The 21,747-nt window shown below is 47.4% G+C and overlaps 1 protein-coding gene across 2 annotated transcripts in view; it reads right to left on the bottom strand.

The window, feature by feature from the left end:
* The window catches only part of VPS35L (VPS35 endosomal protein sorting factor like), a 144,092-nt gene that overhangs the window by 95,726 nt on the left and 26,619 nt on the right, over positions 1-21,747 (bottom strand). For both annotated transcript variants that reach the window (XR_013814183.1, XM_079783991.1), the window contains exons 7-9: positions 21,397-21,525; positions 6,916-7,000; positions 61-120 (exon numbers count right to left, since the gene is read on the bottom strand). Coding sequence is in view for 1 of the 2 variants with exons in the window: in XM_079783991.1 (XP_079640117.1) it covers positions 61-120; positions 6,916-7,000; positions 21,397-21,525 (274 nt within the window). In the remaining variant the exon portion in view is untranslated. The remainder of the gene's footprint in view (positions 1-60; positions 121-6,915; positions 7,001-21,396; positions 21,526-21,747) is intronic.

Here is a 21,747-nt window from a genome sequence, read left to right as displayed (position 1 = left end):
ATATACGCCTACTCCTGACTCCAGGGCAGAACAGAGCCCGTGCAGCAGCTATGACGTTACCTGGAAGTACGCTGTGGTCGCCCACACACATGGAGAAGATGCGCTCATACACGAGGTTTCCTGGGAAGAAAAGACATCGTCACGCTCTTCAGAGTAAACGTTAATCTGCTTTGGCTTGCCCTAACCTGTTTGGCTCAGTGGATAGAGCGTCGGCCTGCGGACTCAAGGGTCCCAGGTTCGATTCCGGTCAAGGGCATGTACCTTGGTTGTGGGCACATACCCAGTAGGGGGTGTGCAGGAGGCCGCTGATGGATGTTTCTCTCTCATCGATGTTTCTAACTCTCTATCCCTCTCCCTTCCTCTTTGTAAAAAAATCAGTAAAATATATTTTTTTAAAATCAGCCTTGGCTCATGGGGACAGGGATGGCTGTGGACAAACCTGAACTTGTGATGATATCCTGCCACCTAGGGGACAAAAGTTAAGCCACATTTCTTTGCTTTTGTTTCTAATATAAGAAGGGCTTTTACTTTCTGTGACATGCAGATGAGTGATCATGCTCCCCTTCGAGTCTGAACTGTAACAGAGGGTCCTAGCAGCCTCAGGTGCCTCCCATCACTCCAGAGAATGGTCCCCTCATACTCGACAAGAGGCTGCACTGGGCAGCCTGTAGGAAGAACCCAGCACTGACCCACTTTGCTCGGCCCACCACACAATGGCCCACAGGTGTTTTAACATTTTTGAATTAGGTGCCAACATGTAATAATTAGGAGAATTCACATGAAAACCCAGATTGCCTCCTTCTTCGCATACAACGTGCCCCTTCAGGAGAAAAGTCCGCAAGGACAGGTGAGCAGCTGCCCTGCAATGGCACGTAGACCACCCCAAAGTGTGCCGTCTCCATTCCATCTCCCATCGCAGCTGCTGCATCCTTTATGGGACCTGCCTGGGCCCAGAGAATCAGAATCTGAGATTCTACTGGAAGTTCTCCAAGGGAAGAGGTTTGTGTCTGTTCCACCCAAATATATTCCTAGTACCCAGGCTGGTGCCTCGCACACAGTCACAAATACTCTTCCCTGCTGTTGCAGCTCAAAAGCAGCCATAGACAGTATGTAAACAAATGGATGTGCTTGTGCTCCAATAAAACTTTATTTACAAAACAAGTAAATAAAGGACTTGGGCTACAGGCCGACCCCTAACGTAGCACAGAAAGCTTTGCTTATTCCATGCTTGGCTTTTAGAAAATGCTATCAATATTCAAGGGATAAAATTTACAGTTCTATTCATTTTCCGGACCCTCCCAAATCACTTTTTATGTCAAAAATATTTCCCTGTGCTCACACGTTTCTTTTTCACTCCATAACTCCATCATTCAGGGCAATAAAGAACCACATCCCTGTCCATCCATAGAAAAAGAGTCAAGGAAGTTTTTAGGACCATTTATGGTCAAACAGCATGAGATCAAATGACATCATTAAGCAAGGACAAAATGCTGGGTGACAGGAGGGAAGCCTCTGCAGCGGGGACTACTTACACCACAACCCTACAGACACCGCTGAGCATGCAGAAAAGAATATTCTGGCAAGTGAGGACTAGGAGTATGAGTTTTTGTAACCTTGCTAGGGAATTTTTATACATGCTCACATACGAGAGCCACAGATGCGGGCAGGAACCATCTTTATTTCAAATGTGCCTGGGGATGGCGACCTCCGCAGCAGCAGCAGCAGCAGCAGCAGCAGCAGCAGCAAGCCTTCCTCTGCTGTCTGAGCCAGGGGTTCTCACTCGGGGCGGAGCATCAGAGCACGGAGGGCATGCGAACACAGGCAGAGCCTCTGGTCATGCTCAGAGGACCCGAGATAATGGTCGGGGTGCAGCCTGAGGCTCCCAGGTGTGCGGCCAGGATGAGAACCCCAGCTCCAAACCCCTGCTTCAGTTCAGAAGGGCCCAGGAAGCCTGCGAGCACCCCCACTCCTCAGAGCCACCCGCCTTAGTCCTCCTGACAGAAGTGCCCGTGGCCGCAGGGCAGCCTGTGCAGCCTCACCCGGTGCAGCGAGTGGTTGTCTCTGTGACAGCCCAGAGCCAGGCAGGGGCCTGCATGCAGTTTCCTTGGGGCCATCACAGTGAGCCCTGCTGGGCTGCTGCCAATTTCTCACCTCCCACGGCACACAGACCAGCCTGGAGAGCGGAAGCTCGCAGCCTCTCTAAAACCGCCACCAGGTGTGATTTCACCTCCGCATTCTCAGGGGACTTCAACAGCAAAATCATTCTGGCCAAACAAGTCTGGTGAATTGCTTTTCTTTACTAAGCCAGTGGACAACTAACTACTTTTGAGAAATAATGCCCATCCTCAATATATTTCCTTTCCTGATCCACTTTCTACAGATCAAGGGCACTAAAATACCTACAGTGACGATGACAGGAGCTGATGCTTTCTGAGCACTGACTGTGCCAGGCACTATTCCAATACTTTACACCAAGCATGTCAAACGGCCACATGTGGCCCAAAATGATTATTTTTACGGTCCAGCCAATATAAAGGTATGTAAAAAACATTTTAATAAAAATTTCGTAACTTAATTTTTACAGTATCCTATTATACATAATTATTAATAACAAACTACAACATTTGTTAATGACTGATTACATAATCATGTTGCATTCATTTCCCTTACGCGCCTTACACACAGGCGCACCATTTCTCTCCACTAATACTAGCAGGGAATATTTTAGCAGCCAATTGCCATATCATTAGTCTTGTACTGACCTGTTTGGTGTGAGCAACAGAAAATATTTCACTTTTGGAGAACAAGAAAAATAAGTTTATTTGCGTTACATTTATTAATTTGTGTAGTTATTCAGTGCCTGGTAAGTTAATGTTCAAGAGAAAATATTAATTTTTATTAAAATGTCTCATTATTTTATGTTAACAATGACTCATTTATTTCAGCCCTTTGTATTCAGCATGTCTCTATCGAAATAAACCTATGTTTCTATGAAAACGGAAGCTTTTGTTTTTTTGCAGCCCACATACACTTACACTTGTTTATTTGGCCCGTGTTAACCTTGGAGTCTGACATGCTTGGTTTACACTGATCCTGCCAGAAAGCAATTATAAGAGGAAAAAGTGTATATGCTTTCTAGGCCTTCTCTCATCTAATTCTCTCCAGAAATTCCCTGGGACAGGTCTATCACGCCCATTTTACAGGCAAAGAAACAAAGTCAAGTTCTGTAGCAATGAGACAAGGAATGTGGGTCGACTCGTGCCTAGCTCTGAGCTCGGGACCTCTGTGAGAGCCAGCCCGTGCCTTCATGCTCAGATGCATGGGTGACCCATGTCCCTGCCCCATGCCCCTGCCCAGCATGGTGCTCCAGCCTCAGGCAGGCCTGGCCACCACCACAGAACACCGCCCTGGCCTGGTCAGGCGCCTCCTGTGGAGCAGATGTGCGAGATGGCCCGCAGCATTCCGAGTCCCACCCAACAAGGGGAGTCCTGCTGTAAGGAGGGAGCAGCTCAGCAGCCCCAAAGCCTAAGTCTCCTCAGCACCTGCCTCAGAAATGCCGATCACAGCAGGCCGAAGTCCCCGGGACGGGTGTGGAGCAGAGGGAAGGAGGTGCTCGTCTAAATAAACTCTGAATGGGAGCACATTCCCGCAGCTCAAAGTTCCCAAAGGCAGCGGGAGTGTTGCCCACAGCTCCTCTCTGTCACCTCACTACTCCCACTACCCTCAGGCGGTCCCACCTGTACTCATTTCTTGGGTGTCCTTCTGATATTTCTCCAAGCAAATATAAGTGATTATGTGCAAGAAACAAAACTGGCTCTATAGCTGGTCTGCATCCTGACTCTCCCCCATGGTAATGCGGCCCGGGGACCCTTCCGCCTCTGCAGAGCAGACCCTCGTTCTAGGGGCCTCCTGTGTCTCAGGGAACAGGTATCCCCTGGGGATGGCCTCCCAGGTTGTTCCAATCTCCTGCTGCTGCCACAGGATGAACTCCCGGAGGTGAAATCGCTGGGTCAAAGGCATACCTTTTGTAATTTTCAGAGAGCAAATTCCCTCCAGCACCAAGTACATGAAAATAAAACAGGTGCTCTGACAGCAGAGAGAACTCACTACCCTGTGGCCTGGGGCCACTTGACTTCTGTGACTCAGGTTTCTCACCTGTGAGATGGGATTATTCCAGACCCTACCTCATAGGCCTGTATGAAGACAATGTGACTTATTATTTCTAAAGCACCTAGAAGAGTCAGGCCCACGGACATTGTTAAGGGTTTATCACCAATCATCATTGTCAGCTCCTGGCCCAACCAGGACAGCGGGCACCGGCTCTGCCCCCGGCTTGCTGAGCTGGGACTGGGGGAAGGCAGCACGGCTGGCAGGATGGCAGCCAAGCTTCTCATGAGGTTAATGCCTAGATCTGGCCCGGCTGGCAGGCTGCAGTCTACCTCACCGGGGATGCTGACTCATGCAAAAGGAACTTGCAGGAGGCCAGTGAAGGGAACCAGGAGGCCAAAGTGCTCATTCACCACGAGAAACAGGACTCTCAGGAGGACCCGGCAGCCATCAACCTGTCTCCCTGACCGGTGCCCTCACCCCCTGGCACAAGCTGTTTCCAAGACAACTGGAAGCCCAAGGAGTGTAGGAGTTGGTATCTATTGTGAGCCTAATGCAACCATCCATTCTGGGTCATCCTCCCCATCTCCACCCCTTCCTGGGCCCACACGACCCCCATTTTCCACCTGAAGTGCTACAATGGCTACCTAGCTGGGCTCCCTACCCACCCTTGCTCTACAGTCTAGGCTCAGCACGGCAGCCACAGGGAGGTCATTAGAACTCAAACCGGGCTGTATCCCAGCCCTGCCTAACACTCCTATGGCTCCTCGTCCTCAGGTTCAAAGCTCAAGTCCTCCAATGGCCTCCACGATCCGCCAGGATCTATGGCCCTGTGAGCTCCTGCCCCTCCCTGCTGCTCACCCCACCCCAGCGCCCTGGCCTCCCTCCCAGCCATGCTCCCACCCAGGGTCTTTGCACCAGCTATTCCTTGGCCTAACCTGGGCCTGCACACCCACCCCACAGAACATGTGGTTCCTCTCTCTCCTCCTTCAGCTACGAACCCACCTATCAATTCTTAGCGAGGCCCCTCTGCCCACACTATTGAAAGTGTAGCCTCCCGCCCCTTGCCCATTCCCTTCATCCCCCTCACCTGACTCTCACTTTCTTCCTCCACAGAACTGACTGCCACCTACCACACAATAGGCGGACTGACTTGTTCTGCAAACCGTCTTTCACTGGCACAGAAGCCCAGGAGGCCGCACTTTTTGTCCCTTATTTGCTGATGCAGCCTCAGTGCCTAGTGCAGCCTGACAATGGCTCTCTGCACCTGACGAAGTCTGTCTTTCAGTTGGGACATAACTTCTTTTAAAGGTTTTTTAATTCTCACCTGAGGATATGCCCATTGATTTTTAGAGAGAGGGGGAAAGGAGAGACAGAGAGAGAGAAACATCGATGTGAAAGTAACAAAGATTGGTTGCCTCTGGTATGCACCCCCACTAAGGATCAAACCCACAATCTAGGTATGTGCCCTGAGTGGGAATCGAACCCATGACCTTATGGTACAAAGACGACACCAGCCTGGAATCTGCACGTGTCACTCCCCAGATACCAAGCATGGCTCAGGGACTGCCATGTGATCCATGCCAGGCCAATGAGAGAATTCTGGGACTTTGGTTGGAATGCTCAGAAAAAATTCCTTCTCTGTCCTGGGACTGCGGGCAGTTAGCAGACACTGAGGCCACCTGGGAGAGTTGGAGAATGAAGCCGACCTCAGGAAAAGTGCTAGAAAAAGCATGGTCCTGAAGAAACAAAGTATTTGACTTCCCAAATCCAGCTGTACCTGAAGCCAGAAACTCCCTCTGGATTGTTCAAACTAGACCAATAAATACGCCCTATCGCCAAGACCAGTCTGAGCCAGGTTTTCTATCACCTGTCCAGGCTAATAAGTTCAGGTCCCTGGTCTCCTGTGCAGAGCTACATGTGTCTGGCTGAGATTTGTTTTCTGCCACATTCGATCTCTCAATGGGTAACAAACAGCCCCCAGTCCTTCCTTAGGGAGACAGTGGTGTCTGCTCTGACTGCCTGTGCTTGCTCTCAGGCCACTCTGCTTGCTAGTTCTGGTGGGCACTGCCTGCCCTGCATCTTGCACAGACTGAACGGCTGCCTGGTTTGGGCAAACTGCTAACAGCATGATGCTCTGCCACTAACCACTGCCCGCAGCACAGAGGCCCGTTTCTCCGAGGGGGTTTGGGTCATCCTTAGTCCAGGCCTCTCTGCTGGGCTCCCACAGATCACTCTACCTGAAGGAGCACGTAGGAAACCTCAAAACAGCTGCAGCATCTCTGGGGGAGGATGTGGCCAGAACTAAGGATTCTCTGGGACACACGGGGGAGATCTAGGAAGCTGAAGTGAAGAAGTTAGACCTGGATGTGGGGCACAGGGGAAAAGATGCTCAGGTTTCCAGCTCCGGCAATGAGCTGAGCTCCGTGGTGCTGCCACTTCCTCAGGTAGAAGCAGCCTGAGGGGAGGGAAGGGCTGGAAGAGGTGCGAGTGCAGTTCTGACAGAGGGCCAGAGGCCTCAAATGGCGGTGGATGGAGCTGGGGTAGACGGCCTGTGAGCTTGCCCTGCTCCCCTCACTGTACGTGCCTCTTAGAAGGTTAGGAAACACACAGTCTAAGAGTCTTTCAAAAACAGCACCTGGTTAATGAGCAGGGGTGGGAGGAGGTCTCCTCCGTGATTTGCCTCATTACTTAAACCACGGCAGAACCTAATTTGAAGCAACTCCACTATTGAACTTTTGGCAAAAACCAGCAAACCCAAAAAAATACATATCTCCTAGATCTAAGATGAATATGACTAGTACTTACCAAAGGTATCAAGTATGTCCGTGATGAGGACAAACTTGCTTGGGTAGAAGTGAATGACACTTGTGTCCGAAAGAAGCTTTGAGCACTAGGAAAAGAGAAGAAGAGAAAACTTACTGTCATGTCTGATGGCTGGAACACTCCGGCCTGGAAATTTAACCATTTCTACAAACAAGCACAGGTGCTCCCCCGTGCCCAGCCCTCGCCATTCGCTGCGAAGACAATGGTAAGCAACATCACTGAACTTCTGACATGGAGCGAGACTGCTCACAGCAGAGCCTCTCAGCAAGGTCACTACAGCCGCCCTGAGGAAAAACAGGGCTGGGACGCTCATCCAGAGGGTCTCTGCTCAGACATAAAGCAGGTCAGCACTCAAGGTCACCAAGGGCAGCCAGGGACACTCTCCCGCCAGGGTCCTTGTACCAAATGCCTTTCAGCATGGCGGCCTCTGGTTTATTTCAGGAGGGTCTCGATCTTTACACATTCTTTTCTGTGAAATGACCCCCTAAATAAGCTCCAGGGTTTCTTAAAATCAGTACCTACCATTCACACTCACTCCCGCTGCCCTTGGGAGCAAGCGTGAGAAGCTTCAGAGCGTCCCTGCATCTCTGCAAGCAGGACCCTCACTGCCAGCGGCGTCTAGGCTCCGCAGGGACTTCTCAGTGCCGCGCTACCACTCGAGCCCAGGAGCCACAGAATTTGGCCTTAAATACCCAGATTAAATCATAAACTTATAATCAGAAACAAAAAATCGATTTCTACTTTGAAGAACTAAATGTAATGCCCCATAAGGAACTAAAAAACTTTGCCCTATTTTGTTATTCCAATAGATGATCCTCAGGTAGAAAAATTTCACCTAACAATATCTGGGCATTTAATATGCATTTCCAACCTGCAGAGAATAGTACTGAATAGTATAAGTTCACCATATCAAGAAGTAGGTTGTCATCTGTTCTCACTTTTTTACCCAATATCTAAACTGTTAGACTCATCAGATTTCTCCTTAGCAATGCATGCCTAAAAGTAAACGTGTCCCATGTGTACAACATCCTCTCACAGCTGATGTCATTGGGGAGAGCAGAGGGAGGGAAACGTGGGCTGTGAAACGATGGTGCAGGCTCAGCTCCATTCCAAGCCTCGCACCTGGGTGGACACAGGACTAGCTGTTCCTGGTGCCCTGTTGTGTGTTTTTCACATGCCTTTTAGGAGCACTTCAACTGACACAACCACCCATGGGACTTCTGGGCTTGGGACAGGCAGGAAACTCTGACCCCAGAGACTGTTCACATTACACAGCTCTGGGTTCCCAGGGGTGTCTCATCTCCCAAGCTCTTCCCCACAGCCTCTTGCAGATGAGAGAGTTCAACAGAAGATTTCAAATTAACCTTTTGCACTCGGATGTTGAGTGTGACTTGACACGGTTAGCATTAGAATAAAGGAATTGAGAAAAAAGCAAGCGAGTGCAAAGGGTTAAACACAGCCGGGGCTTCCCAACATCTGTGCATTGATTTTTCTCCTAAGCTGGTGTCATAGAATATCCTCCTACCTAATAAAAGAGTAATATGCAAATTGACCCTAACTCCGCCACACCCACAAGCCACGCCCACCAGCCAATCAGAGCGAGTATGCAAATAATCCCAACCAAGATGGCTACAGCCACAGAGAGCTTGGGTTTCCAAGGTGATAGAAGAAGCCAAGCTTTCTGCCTTCCCTGGACGGCCTAAGCCTCCACTCAAGGCTACAAAGTTTCAATTATAGAAGGATAATAAACTCCAACAGAAATGGCTGCCGGCCACGGAGCGAGCAGGAGGTTTGGCTCCGCGCCAGGCTACAAAGTTTCAATTGTAGAAGGTAAATAATTCCAGATACCAGGGCCTCTGCTTGGGTTGCCAGGGGGCGTGGCTGGCCTGCAAACCACCACAGGCCCCTCTCTCAGGCCGCCCCACACCCCAAGGGAACCCCCACCCTGATCCAGGACACCCTTCAGGGCAAACCAGCCGTCCCCCACCTGTGCACCAGGCCACTATCCTATCTAATAAAAGAGTAATATTCAGATTGACCAACACACAATATAGCTGCCCCCCATGTGGTCAAAGATCCTGCCTCCATGTGGACACAAGATGGCCACCACAAGATGGCCAGCAGGGGAGGGCAGTTGAGAGGGACCAGGACTGCAAGGGAGGGCAGTTGGAGGCGATCAACCCTGCAGGGGAGGGCAGTTAGGGGCGACCAGGCCAGCAGAGGAGGGAAGTTGGGGGTAAACAGGCTGGCAGGGGAGCAGTTAGACATCAATCAGGCTGGCATGGGAGTGGTTAGGGGGTGATCAGGTTGGCAGGCAAAAGCGGTTAGGGGCAATCAGGAAGGCAGGCAGGCGAGCAGTTGGGATTGTGAGAGGGATGTCCCACTGCCAGCAGTCCTGGATTGTGAGAGGGATCCCAGATTGGAGAAGGTGCAGGCTGGGTTGAGGGACACTCCCCCACCCCCGTGCATGAATTTCGTGCACTGGGCCTCTAGTATATTTTATAAAGGATAATAGAAAGCAGAGGGTTTTGTTTTCAAATATATTTTTATTGATTTCAGAGAGGAAGGAAGAGGAGGGGAAAAACATCAACGATGAGAGAATATCAGTTTGGCCTACACCCCCCCCCCACTGGGGATCAAACCCACAACCCAGGCACCTGCCCTTGATCAGAATCAAACCCAGGACCCTTCAGTTCACAGGCTGACACTCTATCCACTGAGCCAAACCAGCTAGAGCAAGCAAAGTTTTCTTTAATTCAAAGTTAAAGTCATAACAATGTTATGATTAGAAGTTACCTTTTTAATCACAATTGTGAAGACTCCATCGGTTTTAAAGCTTTGGTGCAGTTGCAGAATCACGAGTTAAAAATACAGACTCTCGGCTCCACTCCAAACCTACTTTTGAAAGCCTTCAGGGAGGCAGCAGGAAGTCAGCATAAGGGCTCTAGGTGCCGCTTCACGCAGACGAGCTGGGTCAGGACACCCATGCCTGCAGCACTCAGAGTGGACTGAGCGTTCCTCCAGCCAATGTTCTAAATCATCTGGGAGCTTTTACTTATTTTTCAATGTTTTGCTGACACTGGATAGTATTGTGAGAAGCTATCGTGTGGGAGTGGGAGGCTAGGATGTCTGGGGCATTTTCCTGGACATCAGACATTCCTCCACCCAGGTCTAAAGGAAACGCAGTGGAAATGAATCCCCAGAGAGCAGTACTATGCTGCCAGGTATCAGGGCAAGGAGGGGCCTCGGCACTGCTGGGCCCAGGGGACAGCAGGGCCTCAATGTCACTGGTTGGAAGATGGGGCTGTACCTGTGCACAGGCATCCCAAACAGACCCACCAGGAAGTTGTGCAAGTTCCAGGCGATGACACTGTGGCACACCGGGGACCAGGTGGTGAAACTGGGGTTGGCCATGAGCGCAGGAGCATCATGCTTCACTGGGAGTGGGCAGGGCCTCCCACAGGAAGGTGAGGAGCAGAGTGGTTCACCTCGTACTTCTCAAAGGAGCATGCAGTTGGGCTCAAACCCGCCACCATGTGTGATGTACTTGAGGGAATTCAGGATCTCTTTGTTCTACGTTCACCTGATGCCCAAACTGGTTGCACACAAACCAGCTGATCAAGGCCAGGCCCTGGGGCCCACAGCCCTGTTGCTGCTTGTTCACCTGGATGTGCTCCCAGACCTTAGTGCCTCAGAGTGCGGCCACATTCACAATAAGCAGCTGCATGTCCCACACTGAGCAGTGTAAGGCCCCGCAGCTGCCAGCTGAGCAGCACACAGAGCACAAAACCTGGGTACTGGAGAGGGAAGTGGGCACTGGGACAGGAACAATGCAGAGCTTTTACAAATAATGGTGTTGGAACAAACTGTATAACAGGATTTAAGAGTTTCAAAAGAAATATATCTTGGGGAAATAGTGGCAGCGTAAGTAGAAGCTACACCAATATGCTTCCAGGAATAAACTGGAATCACAACTAAAATAAAGAATAAGAGGAGAAACCAAGATGGAGGCATAGGTAAACATCTAAACTACTGCCTTGCACAACAATTTCAAAACTACAACTAAAAGACAAAACGAACACCATCCAGAACCACAGGAAAGCTGCCTGAGTGGAAATTCTACAACTAGAAGGAAAGAGAAAACCACAAGGAAAATCAGAGGAGCTGTAAAAGCCTGAGGTACGGAGACACGCAGGCGGGCGGCTGAGTGCCTGGCTGGCTTTCTCTAGCGGGAAGGAGACAAAAGCTCCCGACTGCGCTGAACCCCAGTTCCAACTGCACTGAACCCCATCTCCGGGCAAGACCCTGGGGACCCAGGCTTATACAGGAGGAATCTGGACTGTCAGGCGGAAACTCAGGGGAGCCGCGAAAGGCAGAGGTCCGTAGGCGCGCATGCGAGTGCGCAAAGGGAGGACTGACTGCTGAATGCTGCTGGCTTTCTCTAGCGGGTGGGAAACGGAAGATCCCCGACTACGCTAAACTCCAGTTCCGGGTGAGAATCGGGGAATCCAGATTCATTGGGAGAGAAACTGAACTGTCTGGCAGTGGGCAAAACTCGAGGGTGGCTTTCTCTCAGAGGTGCTTGCAGCAATTACTGAGGGATACTGAGACCCAGGGGCATCATAGGGCAGGGCTGACGGGAAGCCAAGACTGTCTGCTCAGCCCTGAGACTCCGCCCCATCCAAGATGAGCACAGAGGCTTTTGCAATTTTGCAAGTCTTGTCTCATAAGACTGTCTCCATCACAGAAGTTCTCCCGGCATACACACAGCTGATCCTCACAGCCAATTGGCCTGGAGGTCAATTCCTCCGAGTGATACCAACAACCATCAAGACTTAACTACAACAAGGCTGTACACACAGTCCACAAAGGGGTGCACCAAGAGTGTTCACCTCAGGTAACTGGGGAGGCTGACCCACTGGGCCATATAGGACACTTAGCACACAAAGCTACCCTACCAACTCAGGGAAGCAGCGAAAATGTGGAGACAAAGAAACAGATCACAAACGAAAGAAATGGAGGAACAAATGACTAGATAAAGAGTTCAAAACCACGGTTATAAGGTTTTTCAAGAATTTCCTAAAAAAGGCTGATAAATTTAGCGAGACCCTCGAGGATATGAAAAAGGACCAACTAGAAATTAAACATATACTGACTGAAATAAAAAATATTATACAGAGACCCAACAGCAGACTAAAGGAACACAAGAATCAAGTCAAAGATTTGAAATACAAAAAAGCAAAAAACACTCAACCAGAAAAGCAAAAGGAAAACAGAATCCAAAAATTTGAAGATGGTGTAAGAAGCCTCTGGGACAACTTCAAGCGTACCAACATCCAAATTATGGGGGTGCCAGAAGAAGAGAGAGAGCAAGATACTGAAAACCTATTTGAAGAAATAATGACTGAAAACTTCCCCCACCTGGTGAAAGAAATAGACTTACAAGTCCAAGAAGCACAGAGAACCCCAAACAAAAGGAATCCAAAGAGGACCACACCAAGACACATCATAATTAAAATGCCAAGAGCAAAAGACAAAGAGAGAATATTAAAAGCAGCAAGAGAAAAACAGTTAATTACTTACAAGGGAGCACCCATACGATTGTCAGCTGATTTCTCAACAGAAACTATGCCAGACGGGAGTGGCAAGAAATATTCAAAGTGATGAATAGCAAGAACCTACAACCAAGATTACTCTACCCAGCAAAGCTATCATTCAGAATTGAAGGTCAGATAAAGAGCTTCACAGATAAGAAAAAGCTAAAGGAGTTCATCACCACCAAACCAGGATTACATGAAATGCTGAATGGTATTCTAAGAAGAAGAAAAAGATAAAGATAACAATTATGAACAACAAATACATATCTATCAACAAGTGAATCTAAAAATCAAGTTAATAAAAAACCTGTTGAACAGAATAAACTGGTGAATATAATAGAATCAGGGGCATAGAAAGGGAGTGGACTGAAAATTCTCAGGGGGAAGTGGTGTGGGGGGTGCGGGAAGAGACTGCACAAAAATCTTACACCTATGGATGAGGACAGTGGGGGGAGGGTAAGGGCAGAGGGTGGGGTGGGAACCGGGTGGAGGGGAGCTATGGGGGAGAAAGAGGAACAATTGTAATAATCTGAACAATAAAGATTTATTAAATTAAAAAAAAAATAAAATACAGAATAAGCATCCTCAATAACCAACAGAAGACTGGCTGGAGAGAACCCTGACAACCAAGGACGTAAAGTGGAGACCACACAGAGACTGGTAGGAAGGGCAGAGGCACGAAAGGGCTGGCTGGGCTTGGGCTCCCACAGACAGCAGCTGAGTATCGGGAGAGATATCTAAGCTGTTGGGGGGTTGCCACTGAGAACTCTGGAGTCTAATTCCCAAGCTGGGTTCCCCAACCCAGAGCACTGGAACTGAGAAAGGTGCCCACATAACACTGGCTGTGAAAAGCAGCAGGGTTGCTGTCTGCCAAGGAGAGACGGCTGGAAATGCAGGCACCCTCTTAAAGGGCCAACACACACAATTTGATGTGCTGTCACTCACCTTGGGCACTGGCAGGGAGAGGGCAGAATGGACTGGAGCTGTGTGAGCACAAGCCAAGGTTGGGGACTTTGGGTTTAGAGCTTAGAGGCAGACACCTCAGTTTCCTGTACTGAGTCATTCCCTCACACTACAGGGATACCTTTATTCAGCAGACCTTTATCATCCAAGCAGCTTATGCTTAAGGGGAAGCAATAGCCCCACCCTATTGGAAAATACCTCATCCCACCCTATGAAGTTTCTCAAGCCCATTAAGAGACTGAAAATAACAATCAGCCTGCAGGCAGAAGCAATTACCCCACTCTGTTGGAAAACGTGTCTTTCAGTCCGGTGGTCATAGCCTGAGGCTAATAAAGACTGAATAATAATCGCACTGCAGGCAGAAGTGGTTCTCTGGAGACTTTTGAGTCTTTCCTGATCTAATTCTATGCTCAGAGCTAAAAAAACAAGAAGCAGATCTTGGTGTACATCCTGGTCCTTTCCAAAGGCATCCAGCCCCAGCCAAGGGAGCCACAAGATGTGGATTGCTGATAGCTCCAAAGAGGTTACTCAGGGCTAGTAACAAACAATGTCTGACATTGTCCTGCACCACCTAATATAAAGACACAAACGCAAACAGGCAGCCAAACGGGGGATACAAAAAAACATGCCCCAAATAAGAGAACAAGAGAATTCTCCAGAAGAAGAGATAAATGAAATGGAGATAAGAAATTTATCAGATATAGAGTTCAGAATTATGATGACAAGGATGCTCAACAGCAAGAGAAAAGGTACAGACACTATGAAAAAAGACCAGTTGGAAATGAAGAATGCCATAATGCTAATAAAGAACACCATGGAAGGAGTACACAGCAGATTAGGGGAAGCCGAGTATCAGTGAATTACTAGTAGACAGGGTAGAAAAAAAAATCACTCAATCAGAGAAGCAAAAAGAAAAACCAATAAAAAACGGGAGGACAGCTTAAGGGAGCTGTAGGACAACATGAAACGTAACAATATTCATATCATAGGAGTGTCAGAAGGTGAAGAAAGTGAGAAAGGGATAGAGACCATGTTTGAAGAAATAATGGCAGAAAACTTCCATAACTTGGTGAAGGAAAATATTACACAAGTTCAGAAGACAGAATTGAGAAGAACCCAAACAGGTCCATGTCCAAACACATCATAATTAAGATGACAAAAATTAAAGACAAAAAAAGAACCTTAAAGGCAGCAAGAGAAAAGCAATTTGTTACCTACAAAGGAGCTCCCATAAGCTTATTTTTCATCAGAAAATCTACAGGCCAGAATAGAATGGCATGAAGTACTCAAAGTAATGGAAAGCAAGGATCTGAAACCAAGATTATTATATCCAGCAAGGCTATTATTCAAAAAATGGGGAAATAAAGAGCTTCCCAGACACACACACACACACACACACACACACACACACACACAGCTAAAGGAGTTTATCACCGCCAAACCAACACCACAAGAAATGCTAAATTAATTACTGTAATGAGAAAAAAAATAGAGAGAAATATAGGCTTAAAGAATTAAAATGACAATAAATACCTATCAATAATTACCTCAAATGTAAATGGATTCAACGTTCCAAAAAAAAGCCATAGGGTAGCTAAATGGGTATGAAAACATGACCCAAATATATGCTGTCTGTAAGAGAAGCACCTCAGAACAAAAGACTCACACATGATGAGAGTGAAGGGATGTAAAACAGTGCTTCATGCAAATGAAAACAAAATGAAAAGCTGGGGTAGCAATACTCATATCTAACAAAATAGACTTAAAAATGAAGGCTATTAGAAGAGACAATAAAGGTCACTACATAATATTAAAGGGATCGATCCAACAAGAGTATATAACCCTAGTAAACATATATGCACCCAATATAGGAGAACCTAAATATATTTTTTTTAAATTCTGGAGGATTTTAAGGGAGAGATTGATAGCAATACAGTTATAATAGGGGACATTAAAACTCTGTTGATTTCACTGGATATATCTTCCAGGTGAAAAATTAACAAGGAAACACTGACTCTAAAAACTGACACACTGGATCAGATGGGTTTAATATACATTTATATAACATTTCACCCAAAGCTGCAGAATATACATTCTTCTTATGTGCACATGGGTCATTCTCAAAAAATAGACCACGTGTTAGTACACAAAACAAGTCTCTACAAGTTCAAGAAGATTAAAATCATATCAAGCATCTTCTCAGATGACAATGGAATGAAATTAGCAATCAACTACAGTAAAAATACTCAAAACCCTTCAAATGCATGGAGGCTAAATAGTATGGTATTAAACAATGAATGAGTTACCAATGAGATCAAGAAATAATTAAAAAAACTTGCTGGAAGAAAATGAAAATGAGCACACAACAACCCAAAATCTATGGGAGATAGTGAAAGCAGTCCTGAGAGGGAAGTTCAAAGTAACAACTGACACCACAGAAATACAAAATTACAAGAAAATACTATGAACAACTATATGCCAACAAGCTAGACATCTGGATGAATTAGACAAGTTCCTAGAAAAATACAATCTTCCAAAACTTAATCAGGAAGAACCAGAAAACCTGAAGAGGCCAATAACAAATGACAAAATTGAAGCAGTAATCAAAAAACTCCCAGCAAACAAAAGCTCTGGTTCAGAAGAACTAATACCCATCCTCCTCAAACTATTCCAAAAAATTAAAGAGGAAGGAACACTTCCAAGCTCTTTCTATGAGACCATTATTATCCTAATTATAAACCAGATAAAGATACTACAAAGAAAGAAACTGACAGGCCAATATCCCTGATGAACACAGATGCTAAAACCCTCAACAAAATATTAGCAAATGAGATCCAGCAATATCTTAAAAAGACCATACACTATGACCAAACACCATGACCATATGGAATTTATTCCAGGGATGCAAGGTTGCTACAATATTCTCCAATCACCACATAAACAAACTGAAGGACAAAAATCACATGATCAGAACAATTGCTAAAGAAAAAGTATTCGACAAAATCTATCACCCTTTTTTGACAAAAACTCTCAGCAAAGTGGAAATAGAGATATCATACCTCAACATATTAAAGGCCATATATGACAAACCTACAGTCAACAGCATACTCAAAGGACAAAAAATAAAATCATATCCCCTAAGAATATGAAAAAGACAGGGATGCCCACTTTCACCACTCTTATTGAACATAGTACTGGAAATCCTAGCCACAGAGATCAGGCAAGAATATAAAAGGCATCCAAATTGAAAAGGAGGAAGTAAAACTCTCATTATTCAGACTAGAGGCCCGGTGCATGAAATTCGTCCATGGGGGGGGGGGAGGGGGCGCGGTGTCCCACAGCCCAGCCTGCACCTTCTCCAATCTGGGACCCCTCAAGAGATGTCCGACTGCCCCGTTTAGGCCTGATTCCACATCCCTCTCACAAACCAGACTGCTGGCTCCCAACTGCTCGCCTGCCTGCCTGACTGCCCCTAACCGCTTCTGCCTGCCAGCCTGATCACCCCCTAACCACTCACCTGCCAGCCTGATTGGCGCCTAACTTCTCCCCTGCCAGCCCAATTGCCCCCAACTGCCCTCCCCTGCAGGCCTGGTCACCACTAACTGCCCTCCCTGGAGGTCTGATCAACCCCCCTTAACCGTCCTCCCCTGCAGGCCTTGTCCCTCCCAACTGCCCTCCTCTGCAGGCCTGCCCTCCCGCAACTGTCCTCCCCTGCAGGCCTAGTCACTCCCAACTGCCCTCCCCTGCAGGCCTGGTTGCTCCCAAGTGACCTCCCCTGCAGGCCTGGTTTACCCCAACTTCTCTCCTCTGCAGTCATGGTCCCCCGCAACTGCCCTCCCCTGCAGGCCTGGTTGCCCCCAACTGCCCTCCCTTGCAGGCCTGGTTCCCCCCCAACTGCCCTCCCCTTCAGGTCTGGACCCTCTAACTGCCCTCCTCTGCAGGCCTGGCCGCTCCCAACTGTCCTCCCCTGATGGCCTGGTCCCTCCCCGACTGCCCTCCCCTGTAGTCATGGTCCCCCCCAACTGCCCTCCTCTGCCACCCCGGTCATCCCTAACTCCCCTCCCGTGCAGGCCTGGTCCCCCCCCCCCCCAACTGCCCTCCCATGCAGGCCTGGTCTCCCCCAATTGCCCTCCCGTGCAGGCCTGGTCCCCCCCAACTGCCTTCCTCTGCTGGCCCGGTCACCCCTAACTATTCTCCCCTGCAGGCCTGATTGCCTCCAACTGCCCTCCCTTGCAGGCCTGGTCCCTCCCAACTGCCCTCCCCTGCTGGCCATCTTGTGTCCACATGGGGGCGGCCATCTTGTGTGTTGGAGTCATGGTCTATTTGCATATTATCTCTTTACTAGAGGCCTGGTGCACGAAATTTGTGCACGAGGGGGTGTGTCCCTCAGCCCAGCCTGCACCCTCTCCAATCTGGAACCCCTCGAGGGATGTCTGACTGCCCTTTTAGGCTTGATCCTGGCAGCCTACCAGGATGGGGCCTAAAGGGGCAGTCAGACATCCCTCTCACAATCCAGGACTGCTGGCTCCCAACTGCTCGCCTGCCTGCCTTCCTGATTGTACCTAACTGCTTCTGCCTGCCAGCCTGATCACCCCCTAACCACTCCGCTGACAGCCTGATTAATGCCTAACTGCTCCCCTGCCAGCCTGTTTGCTCCTAACTGCCCTCCCCTGCAGGCCTGGTCACCCCTAACTGCCCTCCCCTGCAGGTATGGTCACCCCCAACCGCTCTCCCCTGCAGGCCTGGGTCCCCCCCAACTTCCCTCCTCTGCCGGCCTGGTCACCCCTAACTGCACTCTCCTTCAGGCTTGATAGCCCCCAACTGCCCTCCCTTTCAGGCCTGGTTCCTCCCAACTGCCCTCCCCTGCTGGTCATCTTGTGGCGGCCATCTTGTGTCCACATGGGGGAAGGATCTTTGACCACATAGGGGCAGCCATATTGTGTGTTGGAGAGATGGTCTATTTGCATATTACTCTTTTATTAGATAGGATTATATAGGATGACATAGAAAACCTTAAAGATTCCACCAAAAAATTACTAGAATAAATGAATTCAGCAATATAGCAGGGCCAATAAGCAGCTCTGGCCAGTTTTTCTCAGTGGTTAGAATGCTGCCTGTGGACAGAAGGGTCACAGGCTTGTTTCCCTATCAAGGGAACATACTTCAGTTACAGGTTGAATCCCCATTCCTGGAAAGAGCATGTGTGGGAGGCAATCAGTCAATGTGTCTCTCTCATCTCTCTCTCTCCCTTCCTCTTTCTCTCTAAAAATCAATGGAAAATAATATCCTTGGGTGAGGATTTAAAAAAGAAAGCCAATAAGCCCATGAAAAGATATTCAACACCATTAGATAGTATGAAAATACAAATTAAAACCACAATGAGATGTCATCTACTAGGATGGCTATAATAAAGACAAACAACAAGAACTGGAATGCTCATGTACTGCTGGTGGGAATGCAGGCAGGTGGTGTAACCATTTTGCAAAGCAGGTCAGCCATTTCTCAAAAATTTAAACATAAACTTAGTATATAACTCAGCAATTCCATTCCTAGGAATCTATGCAAGAGAAATGAAAACATGCCCACACAAAGACTTATATGCCAATGTTCATATTAGCATTACTCATAAGAGCAAGAGTGGAAACAATCTATCCATTAACTTATTTTTTTCCCTCAAATATATTTTTATTGATTTCAGAGAGGAAGGGAGAGGAAGAGATAGAAACATCAATAATGAGAGGGAATCACTGATTGGCTGCCTCCTGCACGCCCCCTACTGGGGACCGAGCCCGCAACCCAGGCCTGTGCCCTTGATCGAAAGAGAACCCAGGACCCTTGAGTACGCAGGCTGACGCTCTATCCACTGAGCCACACCGGCCAGGGCTGTCCATTAACTTACTAATGAATAAGTAAAAGAGGGTTATTCATACAGTAAAAAGATGCAAAGTACTGGCAGTGAAACATGGAAGAACCTCAAAAGCCTTATGCTAAGGAAAGAGGCAGATGCAAATGATTACACAGTGAATGATCCCACCTGCATGAAATGTTTAGGAAATGCAAGTTTACAGGGTCAAAAGCAGGTTTCCTGGGGTTGGAAGTGGCAGTGGGATTTAATTGCAAACATGCTTCAGGGAATCTGAAAGGGAGGATAACAGAAATGTTCTAACATTGGGTATTAGTTGCACAACTGTAAACTCACAAAAAATCACTGAATTGCACACTTACAATGGTGGATTTTAGGATATGTAAAATATCTATAATAATAAAAGCATAACATACTAATTAGATCGGACGTCTTTCTGGACGACCTTCTGGACAAAGCCAGGGCTGCGAGGGAAGCTTAGGTCCCAGGTGCCAGAGAGAAGCCAGTGCCAGCAGCTGGGGGAAGGAAGGCCTACTCTTGCACGCATTTCGTGCATCGGACTTCTAGTATTTAAATAAAGCTACAAAAACAAAAACCCTATTGCAGAGCAAATAAGGTAAACTAGTCTCATTTCTCTACACTCTGCAGCTTCAGTGTCTTTATTAAATAAAGAAGGCAGTGTTTAAAGTATTGAAAGTAAAACAGTTACAATTAATCAGAGGTGAAGGTAATGAAACATGTTCAGTTATTTTCTTTGCAAAGACATGACTAGAATCTCCACATGGTAAAGAAGTCACAGTTCTATAAACAATATGCAGAGATGCTGCCAATAAAGATATTTTGAAGAAGCACTTGCTAGTTTAGCTATTTTCTCACTTGAGCCCCTTAGTAAACAACCCTGTCTCATGTGTCCAGGTGAGAGGACTGTTCTTCACAAGTATTTACTCTGAAAACTAACAACAGTGATTGAAGGGAAGTCGGCTCTACCAGGACTGAGAGTTGGCCTTGGTCATGAAACTCCCCCAAAAAATAGCACCTGCCATAGAAAGTACCACCTTCATAGACTTCAAGCACCAGTGCAAAGCCTCCTAACCCTCTCTCCAGGGCAACAGGTGAGAAAACAAATGGCACATTGCCGTGACATTTCACAAAAATGGGATCTGTCCTTCTGAACTAAAATGGCTGTTCAGAAATTCTTTAACTTTGTTCTGAAAATCATAATGAAAATCAAATGAATAAAAATATATATTTTATTCATTTTTTACAGAAAAGAAGGGAGAGGGAAAGTTAGAAACATCGATGAGAGAGAAACATCAATCAGCTGCCTCCTGCACACCCCCTATTGGGGATGTGCCTGCAACCAAGGTACATGCCCTTGACTGAAATCAAACCTGGGACCCTTGAGTCCGTAGGTCGACGCTCTATCCACTGAGCCAAACCGGTCAGGGCAATCATACATTCTTTTACAGTGTATTTCTGAGCATGGTCTGCCAAACAGGATGATCTTAAGGGTCCAGAATAGAACTTGCTCTTGTGATCCAAGGGTTGTCACAGATCAACAAATTCATCAACAAATGTAACTTCCTAACACCAGAAACATGTTTTCTTCGTCACATAATTATGCAGACTATGACTAAAAAATGTACATATCAGAAACATACAACAACTAGTCCCAAAGACACAAAGAAAATCTGGTCAAGGAAACCCAAAATATAGCTGATCAATCTTTAGTTTGTACAAATCATCAATGTGCCAGGGGCCGTACAGGGCCAGTGAAAAGCGCACCTCAGAGGGCATCATTAGTACAGATCTCGGCGACTCGGAACTCTGCCATGCACACCTAGGGAGCTGCACAGGTGGCTCTGAGACTGGCCAACTTAAAAAACACAGATTCACAGTAAATACATGAAAATGGAACAGATTAAAAAGGCAGACCCTGAAGGCAGGCCTTGGAAAACACTAATTATCCACAGAGTAATTTTACATAGGAAGTTCTGAAAAAAATGAAAAAAAAAACACAAACAAACCACTAGACCTGACCTGGATGACTATTTTTAGAGCCTTCACTTTCTGGTCCGAGGCCCAGGCATCCTTCAGTGACTGGTTAAGCTCCTCTATGCGATTCACATAATCCTGCTGAGTTAAATTCAACAGTTCCTTTTGGGATCCCTGTGGGAAGCAAGAGGGAAAGTATAAGCACAATAGGAAAAGTGTCCAACTCCCAACCCTATGAACAGCACCAACTGTGCTTCGCTCTCTAATTTTCCTCATAAGCCACCGTGCATTGATAGTTTTGTCTTATGAATAAACAGGTCCTTTACATTTTCTGCAAAGACGGGCAGAGTGCAGTGACTGAGACTAGCCTTGGAGGCCAGTCTGAGTCAGGCTAAC

Source organism: Cnephaeus nilssonii, assembly GCF_951640355.1.
Source record: "Cnephaeus nilssonii genome assembly, chromosome: 2".
Classification (NCBI taxonomy): domain Eukaryota; kingdom Metazoa; phylum Chordata; class Mammalia; order Chiroptera; family Vespertilionidae; genus Cnephaeus; species Cnephaeus nilssonii.
Note: the sequence above shows the minus strand (reverse complement) of the source record. Positions and strands in the feature narration are given on the sequence as shown.